Source organism: Xyrauchen texanus, chromosome 9, assembly GCF_025860055.1.
Source record: "Xyrauchen texanus isolate HMW12.3.18 chromosome 9, RBS_HiC_50CHRs, whole genome shotgun sequence".
Lineage (NCBI taxonomy): Eukaryota > Metazoa > Chordata > Actinopteri > Cypriniformes > Catostomidae > Xyrauchen > Xyrauchen texanus.
In genome coordinates, this window is record NC_068284.1 from 21,897,159 (window position 1) to 21,908,658 (window position 11,500).

At 39.0% G+C, this 11,500-nt stretch overlaps 1 protein-coding gene across 2 annotated transcripts in view; it reads left to right on the forward strand.

Annotated features, from left to right (window-relative positions):
* The window catches only part of LOC127648570 (chromodomain-helicase-DNA-binding protein 7-like), a 97,569-nt gene extending 86,386 nt beyond the window's left edge, over positions 1 to 11,183 (forward strand). For both annotated transcript variants that reach the window (XM_052133207.1, XM_052133208.1), the window contains exons 26-38: positions 325 to 454; positions 610 to 667; positions 758 to 809; positions 902 to 1,244; positions 1,540 to 1,748; positions 2,236 to 3,012; positions 3,301 to 3,458; positions 6,913 to 7,140; positions 7,884 to 8,279; positions 8,415 to 8,627; positions 8,726 to 8,866; positions 8,962 to 9,066; positions 9,161 to 11,183. In XM_052133207.1, the coding sequence (XP_051989167.1) occupies positions 325 to 454; positions 610 to 667; positions 758 to 809; positions 902 to 1,244; positions 1,540 to 1,748; positions 2,236 to 3,012; positions 3,301 to 3,458; positions 6,913 to 7,140; positions 7,884 to 8,279; positions 8,415 to 8,627; positions 8,726 to 8,866; positions 8,962 to 9,066; positions 9,161 to 10,195 (3,845 nt within the window). In that variant the 3' untranslated portion in view covers positions 10,196 to 11,183. The remainder of the gene's footprint in view (positions 1 to 324; positions 455 to 609; positions 668 to 757; positions 810 to 901; positions 1,245 to 1,539; positions 1,749 to 2,235; positions 3,013 to 3,300; positions 3,459 to 6,912; positions 7,141 to 7,883; positions 8,280 to 8,414; positions 8,628 to 8,725; positions 8,867 to 8,961; positions 9,067 to 9,160) is intronic.
* The last annotated feature ends 317 nt before the right edge of the window (positions 11,184 to 11,500 follow it).

Below are 11,500 nucleotides of genomic sequence, written 5' to 3' on the forward strand. Positions count from 1 at the left end.
GTTGTGCTCTATTGGGATCTGCAGGCTCAAATCTGTTCTGCTTGGACAGTTTCAACAGGCATTTTCCTTTGGCTCTGTCTTTTGTTTCTCCTTTTTCTTTTATTTTTTATTTTGTTATGATTTGATTGTATGTAGAGGTTATTGCAGCACTTATCACTTATTTTAAGCTTGATTTGAGTTTAAAGCACCTCATACAAGGTGGTTTACACCACTAATAAGCTCAACTCTTTTTGTGCTTTTGACATACCAGGAAAATAATAGCCCCACAGCCCAGCCTGTAATTATGCATATTTTATGTTCACCGCTGGTCTTTTCTTTCGCTAGGCTATGAGAAGTATAACTCTATGCGTGCTGACCCCACCCTGTGTTTCCTGGAGAGGGTGGGCATGCCCGATGCCAAGGCCATTGCTGCCGAGCAGAGGGGAGCGGACATGATGGCAGATGGTGGCGAGGGGTACGTTTGGCCCCAAATCACAGCCCCAGCCAGAGAAACTCTAGCTCTTTCTCTCTCTGGCTCTCTCCCTCTTTCTTTATCCCTCACCCCTCATTCCAGTTCTTTCTTTGTTTTATGTCCCACTCAAAAGACCAAATTTTTTTTCTACACAATAGAGAGGAGGAAGACCCGGAGTACAAGCCTCTTCGAATGGCTTTCAAAGACGATCTGGATGTGAGTTTAGAAATATGTTAGTTTACACAATATCTAGTATTAATATTGTGAATAGATGGATTGTCTAACGTTGTTTTGCCAAATCTGCAGGATTTTACACACTCTCCTCTGGATGATGGCTTTGATGGCGAGATTGGTGAAGGTATTACTCCATTTCCATTGCTGAAAGTTATCATCGAATTATACTTTTAATATTTACTCATGTGTGCTTATTATTGCCTTCTGTTTGTTCAGCCTCTGCACCTAAGCCTGGTGAAAATGGGAAGGCAGGCAATCTGTACTGGCCACCAGCCTCAGCTCTGACTGCCCGATTGCGGCGCCTCATCACAGCCTATCAGCGCACTCATAAACGCGAGCAGTTAAGGCAAGGAACTATGACCAAACCTGACCGTCGCCGTCGCCGCCCACGTGATGACATCCTCTCCATGGTAACAGAGGGAGGAGCTTATGCTCTGGATGGGGCAGTGGCTTTTCTGGCTGAAGGAGGGCCCTTCATGGCCAAGGGTTCACCTTTCATGCCTGACAGTGCCGCCCTGCTGGCTGATGGAGCTGCCTACTTCAAAGAACGACGACAGAGGTGAGCCTACTCTATTTTTTTATATATATATATATATATATATATATATATATATATATATATATAATTTTTTAATAAGTATTTCACTGTCTAAAGGTCTTCTATTTTGTCCCTATTTTAACCTACATTTATTTTAGAATAATGTTACTAACAACCCTTGAAACTGCTGTCAAATTGAGAATGTTATTCATTACATCTTAAGATCTATTTATTTGACCGGGAAAGTTATTCCATATTTCTGGTCATGTAACAACTCATCTATATTGTCTCTGCTCTACCACCATTTGTTTTCCAGATGGACAAGACGTGAAGAGGCAGATTTCTACCGTGTGGTGTCCACATTCGGTGTGGTTTATGACATCCACAAACAGTGCTTTGACTGGTCGCAGTTCCGTGCTATTGCCCGTCTAGAAAAGAAGACTGATGAGAGCCTGGAAAAATACTACTACTCCTTTGTGGCCATGTGCAAGCGGGTGTGCCGGATGCATGTCAAAGCAGAAACCGGTAAATACCTCCCTTTGAAACAAGCAACAACAAAAAAAATCTCCTGGGAGTAGATCTTTAAAGACACTATAAAAGTATTTGAAGAATGAAAATCACAATCAAATTAGATTTTTTTTTTCTCTTGCTTCTCTGAAAAAAATGGTTTCTCTATTGTGGTTTCCTGTGTTTTTTTTTGTTTGTTTGTTTTTTTATGTCTTGGTTATCTAGTCCCAATGTTTTTTTTTTTTTCCTCAGTGTGCCCATGGCGATGTCTACTTTCTCTACCATTTAATAGATGCACATTCCTTCTATGCATAAATTTTTCTTATAACATCTAAAAAATAAAAACTTAAAGGAGTAAAAATATTGCAAATTGTTTTTCTTTAGCTCTGAATTTTGCACTTGCATTATAACTTTGTAACCATCTTGCATTTCTGGGATATGTGTATATGTTGCTGCTGCTTATTACATTTTTATAAACTAAATATCTCATCCTGTCTGCTTATAGAGCTGCCAGACCCCACCCTTATCATTGACCCCATTACAGAGGAGCGGGCCTCACGGACACTCTATCGTATTGAGCTGCTGCGGCGGATCAGGGAGCAGGTGTTGCCACACCTGCTGTTGGAGGAGAGGTTGACTCTGTGCCAACCCAGCCCTGACCTCCCGACCTGGTGGGAGCATGGCCGTCATGACCGAGACCTCCTGCTGGGTGCTGCAAAGCACGGCGTTAGCCGCACAGACTACCACATCCTCAACGACCCCGAGCTGAGCTTCTTGGAGGCCCATCGGAAGTTCACACAAGGCAAAAACACAGAACTACCCGTAGCCTTAGATTTCCTCACCCCTCTGGCCTTGGTCAAAGATGAGGATGTGAAGGAAGAGCAGGGAGATGTAGTGGTACCCAAGGTAGAGAACGGTAATAACACTGAGGAGGTCAAAGAAGAGAAAACTGAAGTCATGTCTCCAAAAGAGGAATTAAAAAAAGAAGAGGAGGCTATTGATATAGGTTTTAAGCAGGAGCCCAAAGAGAAGACGGTGGAAGTGGAGGAGAAAGAAGATAAACCAGAAGTTAAGACCACCAAGGATGAGCAGGGTAGTCCGGAAGCTGGCATGGCTGAGGAGGTGAAGCCCATGGATCAGGACCCCACAGACAGACTCCCTACCCCTGAAGTCAAAAACTATCTGGGGGAGGAGGCTAAATTATCTAATGACAAAACCTCTGAAGAAGATGAGGATGAAAAAATGGATGATGACAAATCAGAAAAGTCTTTACAAGCTGAAGGTAAATATTAGGGGTTATTCCGTACATAACATCTGGGTTTTTTTTTTACATGCATATACGTTTTTGGCATGTTTCCAGATATAATCAAACCAGTTGTAGACCATGCTACCTTTGTTCTTTTCTCTGTTTTAATTTAGGATAAACGAAACAATTTTGAAGCCTTACATTTATTTTGCAAGATTACATCATTATATGGGACATTTTGCTTGGAATTTTAGAAATCATGAGAGAGGCTTTTTGCATATTTGTATTTAAAGAGCATTTTTTAATTATTATTATTTTTTGCAGCTGGAGCTACATCTGAGAGGAAGAATTTCGATGAGGAGAGTAATGCCTCCTTGAGCACTGCTCGTGATGAGACCAGAGACTGCTTTAGCATTGATGAAGTGGAGCTGTCAGCACCTCAGATGTTCACTGAACACTCTCTCTTCTCTTTCTGGCCTAAGGTTACATTTTTTTTTAATTGTCTTTTTTTTATTATTTTTTTATGCTGTCTGTTACCATATATCAAAACAATATGCAAAAAAAGTCTGAAATAACTAGGAAGTAGCTACATACAGCTTATATCTAGTCTAAAACTAACAAGTCCCCAGGTATAGACTGTTTTACTAAAGAATGTTTTTTTTATATATATCTTGTACCAGTTCTGCTTTCAGTGTGTAACTGGGTTCTGAAAAAAAGGTGAGATTCTACATACATGGAAAGAGGCTATTATTTCAATAATTCAAAAACATAAATCTGAATGTGCCTCATATAGACCTATAGCCATGCTCAATGTCATTTCTAAATTATATGCAGCTATCATAGCACGAAGAATGGAGGTTTTTTTGCCATAACTTATTTCTTATCAAAATGGGTTTATTAGAGAAAGGCAGACTCAGGATGATGTACTACGGACACTACATATCATAAAGCACATCCAGAAATATTATATTGAAGGGGTAATATTGAGTTTAGATGCCCAAAAGGCTTTTGATGCAGTAAATTGGGCATATCTATTTAAGATTGCTGAACAATTGGGGTTTCATGAGGAGGCTCTAACTGCAATCAAATGCCTATATAATAAGCCACATGCAAGACTAAAGATAAAAAGGAGTGTATCAAATGCTTTTATTTGTGAGCGAGGAACCAGACAGGGGTGTCCTCTTTCGTGCCGCCTCTTTACATTGTATATAGATCAACGTAGTCAATTGATTATTCAAAATACTGATATAAAAGGAATTGATATAGTCAAGTCAGAACATAAAATTGCCCTTTTTGCTGACAATATTTTAATTTATTTAAGAGCTCCTTCAAACTCCCTGTATAAATGAGACTCCTACATACCTTCGGGTCTTATTCAGGTAAAATATACAAAAAAAAACAACTATTGGTTTAATAATAATCCTCCAATAAATTTGATTTTCTTTATACATTAAATATTAAAGACAAGTATAGTTTTGATTGGCAGAAATAGTCAATTAAATATTTTGGGGTTCACTATGTAAAGATAAAAAAAAAAAAAACCTAAGTCTGTCAGTAATTTGGTTCCTTTAAGTTTTGGTTCAAGACAATTTGAGTTGAGTCAGTAAAAATGAATATGCTACCGAGACTTTTGTATCTGTTTCAGACCTTGTTGAGATTTCTAATATGCAATTTGTAAAATGGGATAAACATATTTTGCATTATTTGTGGCAAGGTAGAAAACCTAGGATCCGATACAAAACACTTCAACTGCAGAAGAATAAAGGAGATTTTAAAGATTATTTTAATGCCGCACAGATAAGACTCCTCTCCTATGTTGAATAATAAGTACATGGCACGATGGAAAGTATCGAGGTTTCTTTAACTGAAAATATAACAATTCAAGCAATGATAGCTGATAAAGTTAAGCATATATGTTATTTTGATTGACTTTACTCCAAATATATTAGATAATAGATTTAAAATGTGGGTTACTAAGGTTTTTTTATTTGCTTATTGTACAGTTATGAGTGATGGTGATCTGCAAGATTATCAAACTCAAAAATAATTTTGGATTGGAACGAGAGTATTTCTATAGATATTTACAAATGAGAAAATAATTTAACCAAAATATAAAAATAAATGCCATAGATAAAATAAAAAAAATTAGGGCTGTCGATTTAACGCATTAATTCAGTACGTTTAATTTCACCAAAAATAATGCGTTAAAAAAATTCACGCATTTAATTCCTGAGTAATGCAAGCTTGTAGTACCACCTTTTTACTCAGAGGGCAGTAAGTGAAATTTCAGCTTTATGACAAATGTGCAGTTTATACAGTGAAGAAAACACTTCAGTAGGCAGAACAACACAAAAATGCTTTACGTTCTTGCGTTCAAAACACTCGAAAGAGTGCAAACGCGATCTAAGGGATCTCAAGATGTTTAAAGACTGAGTATTGAACTATATTTAACTTGACATTGTGACCTAAACATTTTATGTTTATGACGCAACACACCCAAGATGGCTGATGCAGTTGTACATTGACAGGCCCTTAAACAATCCCTCATAATGAATCTCGAACTGATTGATTAATTCACTTGTGAAATGGATTGCTGTGAACTGCAATGATTGACTTATGATCTATATAATATGGTAGTAAACAATACATTGTATTCTAAAGAAGCTTTTTGAATGGCCTTATCAATGATTAACTCTTCTGCTACAGGAATGTAATGCATATATATATATATATATATATATATATATATATATATATATATATATATATATATATATATATATATATATATATATATATATATATGCATAATATTTAAAGATAACCATGTATAATTATATATTGATATAAATATGTATAATCATTATATATTAAGTTATTGTAATATGAAGGGCTTTCTCAGCAAATATTTGTATATGTGATTAATCGCTATTAATTAATCGGGACACCATGTAGTTAATTTGATTAAATATTTTAATCGATTGACAGCCCTAATAAAAATACAATAATGTGTTTGCCATACAAATCATGCCATTTAACAAAGTTTCTAGGTTATATAATGATTTCAGATATTAGAATAAAATCTCAAAATATATAAAAGAAAGGTGGGAGTTGGAAGGTAATATCTGATGAAGAATGGGAAAATGTGTGTAATACCATGGCAGACCAGGGAGTTGGAACAATTTAATACAATATTTTATTTCAACAGCCCAGACATATATATATATATATTCAGAGGATTTATTATGTGGGTATACAAATGCTAATTACTATCGTATTTTTTGGAGTTCTAATAAAATTCAATCATTTTGGCTAAATGTTAAAAAAAATTGTAGAAAGAGTATTAGATCTTAAAATTCCATTGACATTTGTGTTACTTTATTTGGTGCCGTTACCCGCAAATACTGTGGCAATGGATCATCAATATCTATTTAGAATGTTACCTGCTTCTAAGAAAACAATTACAAAGAAATGGTTACAGGCTAAGACACCAATCATGCAAGAATTTGTAGAAGTTTCTGATATTTTGTTAGTGTTTTTCTTTTTTGTTTTTTTCCTCTATAACATTGCAATAAGAACATTTAATGTCATTTTTATTTTTCCATTCTAAAATAAGAATATATATTTACCTTTTACACTCATTTAACATCACTATTGAATTTGCATGAAGTTATGAGGTTTGTCACAAACGTGTCTAAAGGCAAACGCAAAGCTTTGAAGGGGGGAAAAAAGTTTTATAGCATTGTTATGTACAGTGCTTTAGATTTAGATATTTTTTTCTCTATTAACAGCTAAATTGAATTATAAGCTTCTTTGAAAGTAGAAACCTGCATTGGGAAATACAGAGAAAATGAGATCCTTTGAATACCTTCTAGTTAATTATGTGTGCATACACGTGTGCACACACACTTATGCTCTTCTGTGTTTGTAATTCAGGACAGGGTAATGATCAATCGTATGGACAACATCTGTGAAGCGGTCATGAAGGGCAAGTGGCCTTCCAACAGGAGGCAGTTCTTTGACTTCCCGGGCCTGTTGCCTGGCTACGGCTCCATGGTAACGGACAGCCCCATGCAGAGGCGGAGTCTTGGTGATCGCTCAATGGTGGGTCAGACAAGCTATAGTGGCAGTGAGGACCTCACCATGTCACCACAGGTCAACAAGGCAAGTCCTGCATATAACCTGGACTGCTGTTCCCTTACACAAAAAATTGGATCCTACAAACTTTTGAACTAGATTAAAACTATTAAAAACTCTGTTTAATATATTATACCTAATAAAATTGAATGATAATATACCGTATTTTCCAGAATATATTTTTTTTTATTATTATTCCAACATCTGAAAGGTCTTGCAACTAGCCCAAAGTGACTCATTGGTGGGGGGGGGGGTCGTCCATCATCTGAAAGGTCTTGCAACTAGCCCAAAGTGACTTGTTTACACAATTGATATGTTATTGATGTTGGCTAACTTATTTACATAATTTTAATGGTAATTGATGTTGGCTGGTCAAACACACTGCACACACAAACAGATGAAAACAGTAGGACTGTTTTAAATTGAGGATTTTGCCTTTAGAAAAGTGTTTTATGCAACGATGTACAGATGTAGTTGTATAAAGCATGGAATTGCACAAGTTAACAGGTGTGGCTTATTTGCCAAATTGTTTTCCTGAAACACAATATTTAAAGCTGATGCAACGTAATTTGATGAGTAGATCCTGAGGTTACCTTGTGAAGTCGGCTGCTACTGGGTCCTAATGGCTGCCCAAAGCAACCTCTGACTGCCTTTCAGTGCGACTTACCTATAACACGATTTTGATGCTGTGCGACTTAAAAATAATAAAAGTTTTATTATTTAAAGAGCAGTTTGTGAAGCATCCACTAATTTTTCTTGTTGATCTGCAGGATGACGCGTTGAGTCTGTCGTTACCTCGGCAGCGCAGACGCAGGAGGAGGAAGGTTGAGATTGAGGCGGAGCGTGCTGCCAAGCGCAGGAACCTGATGGAGATGGTAGCCCAGTTGCGAGAATCGCACGCTGCTGAAGGCCAGGCCATGGATCTAACCAAGGCCCTGCATGGTATGTCCTCATCTTCTGCCTCTGCCTTCCCTGGAGCTATGACCTCTTCTACAGCTCTGAAGGCACAAATGGAGCTGCTGCAAGCAGGTGCTTCCTCCAGACCAAGGGCCAATGGCTCTTTACTTGATGCTGAACTGCCCAACCGGAGAAAGAGAGGCCGCAGGAAAAATGTGGAGGGCTTGGAGCTGCTTTTTATGGGAAATAAGAGAGCACAACTCAATGCTGTATGTATCATAGATTTATTATCTACTTAAGATGATGTGTGTCTCACTGTGTTCATGTGGCACATCCAGTTACACAAAATGTTTGAATACATCATACAATTCCATTTCCTTATGTTCTCTTTCTTTGCATTACAGGAAGACTCCGATAGTACCAAAGCTTTTGTGGATAGGGCACTTATGCCAGGACGGGCACACAGACACCTTTCATCTCCAGCACAGAAGGCCCCTGATGATGGCCTAGAAGAGGGAAACCATCTTAAAGGAGAAGATGGATCCAGCAGAAAGGACCTAAGGGAATGGCTGAGACAGCATCCCACCTATACTATGGATATGCCTGGATACGTACCAGTGAGTGAAACTCTGTGCCACCTGGCCTACAATAGATTTTTTTTTGGCTATGAAAATGTGCCGTTTCCCTTACCGAGTTCTCTATTCTTATTATTCAGAAGAATGAGGACCTCCGACTCTCTCAGTTTGGCAAGCCCAAACAGAAAAGACACCGCTGTCGCAATCCCAACAAAATCGACATTAACACACTGACCGGGGAGGAGAGGGTTCCTGTTGTAAATATTAGGAATGGAAGAAAGGCAAGTATTACATTAGTTAATGAAAGGATAGAGGATATTTCCCCTAAAATAGTCTTGTCACTTTCCTCTAATATTTGTCACTTGTTTGACAATAGATGGGAGGAGCCTTGGCCCCTCCAATGAAGGATTTACCACGCTGGCTAGTTGAAAATCCAGAATTTGCCATCGCCCCAGATTGGACAGATATTGTGAAACAATCGGTAAGGCCTACTGTGATATTTATTGTATAATTAAAGTGCAAAATTGTTAGTTTTTTGTAAATATATTTTTATATTCTTATGTGTATGTTTCCAGGGCTTTCTCCCAGAGTCCATGTTTGACCGTCTCTTGACTGGGCCAGTGGTCAGAGAAGAGGGTGTACGCCGCAGAGGCCGACGACCCAAATCTGAGATTGCCAAGGCAACAGCAGCAGCTCAGGCAGCTGCCACTGCAGCAGCGGCCTCCACCTCCAGCGTTAATCCTTTGTTGATGAACGGACTGTTTGGAGGTATGGATCTGACTAGTCTGCAGGGCCTGCAGAATCTCCAGAGCCTCCAGTTGGCCACAGGCCTCATGGGCTTTCCCACTGCTCTAGGAGGAGGAGCAGATGCAAAGCATGCTGCAGCTATGCTGCCTCTCATGCTTCCAGGCATGGGTGGCCTACCCAACATGTTTAGCCTGGGTGGGCTGTTTGGAGGAAACCTAGCCGCAGCTGCCACAGCCTCTAATGGAGGCACAGAACAGGCCGCGTCTGAGGAGAAATCCAAACCCAAAAATGATGAGACCGACAATGAAGGAGAGGAGAAAGAGAAGGAAAAGGAGGCAGAGAAATCAGCTGAAACAGTCTCTACTGAGGCTACAGTAGATGCTGCTGCGCTTGCTGCTGCTGCGGCCGCCGCTGGCATGTCTACCAACGCACTGGCCTTCAACCCTTTCTTGCTTTCCACAATGGCCCCAGGCCTTTTCTACCCATCCATGTTCTTACCTCAAAGTCTCGGTGGCTTGGGCATTCCAGGCTTCCCTCAAGTTTCTCTAGCTGATCTCCAGAGTGCCGTGTCAGGGGCCTTAGGGGCCACCGGCGAGGACAAGGAGTCCAGTAAGGGGCCCCGCGCAGCTCAGGACCAGAATGCCTCCGCGGCTGATGTGGAAACTGCTGACAACACACTTGAAGACAGTGACTCAGAGGAGAGCCAGAACAAGACAGCTGATTCGTCAGTACTAGATGATGACCTGGTTGGGCCACTTGATGAAATGGACTCCATGGAGGGTGGAATGGATGAGGAGGAGGAGGATGAGGAGGAGGATGATGATGATATGGATGACCCTGCTATTGAGGACAAAAGTGACTAAAAAGTCAAATAGGCCTTCTAACATTTCCCCAGGGCTGTGAACTCACAGTCTGAACTCTGACAGAATGGTTAGTCCAGTAGTTTACATGCCAACTCGATATCCAAAACACCTTTTTGAATTTGGTTGTTTGGTTTTCGTTGACAGGTAATGTAAGAGAAAAGCAAATTAGCTGTCTCTATAACCATTAGCATAGGCAGGGATGAAGCAAAGAGAAGTAGAGTTGTGTGGATGTCAAAAGGGTTTTTTTCCTTTTTTTTTTTTTTTTTTTTGTTCCTTTGTCTTTGGCACTGTGTGGTGCCTTCTAGTTGAGATGGAAATTTCCTGAAATGAATCGTTCCAATAGTGCTATGCTGCTCTGTTTTATTTTAATATTATTGTTTTATTTTTTGTCATCTCTCTCTCTCTCACTGTTTATAATGTAACAATAAGTAGCATCTCGTAATATTCAGCGGTGTACAATTTAACAGCATTAAGACACTCCGCTGCTGAGAAAGGATCATGGTTTTCGTTGTACTGTTCTGCTGAGAGGAGCAGGTGAAGTTCTCACATATCATAGCCTAAACTCCGACTGTTCCCAGTCTCTCACACTGACAATCCAAACGGGTGAGGAGACCTCTCGACCTGTGGAGACAGCAATAACGAAGGCAGCTTTTGAATGTTCAATTTTACTCTCTTGACTAAACACCGGAAGTGTGGAAAAATGACATGAAATAAATTACTGCAGTCAAAATTGTCTCATTGTATCCATGTTAATGCACTGGTGTAAGAATAAAATCAGGTACCTTTATCTATTTGAATGGACTTTTGTTACTTTAGCCACAAAGCTGAACAGCATTACCTCAATTCTAACTAGCCTTGAAGTTTACAGACATGTTGTAAATTTTATTTTTTTTTTGTCTCTTTTTGATCATGTATGATGAACTGTAAATTGCTGCCAACTGTAGTAATGATGCTTTTAATAAAAGTGACTCCCGATATTCGCCTAGGAAACCAAAATGGTGTTTGTGTAGCTCTGTGGGGATGTGAAGTAACATTTAGTGTCATGATCTTCTTAAAACAACTGACATTTTATGTGTTGCCTAACTGAATGAATACTTCATAATTACGTCAGTTTAAACTGTTTGGAATTAGAGGTATTTAAAGGAATATTCCAGGTTCAATATAAATTAAGCGGCAGCCTTTGTGACTGTGTTGATTTGCCACAAGTAAAAAAAAAAATAATGGGTCACTGTATGGCCCTTACTGTGGAAGGGAATGGGGTCAATCTGTAAACATGAAAATACTGTTTCAGAAGTACTGGAGGCA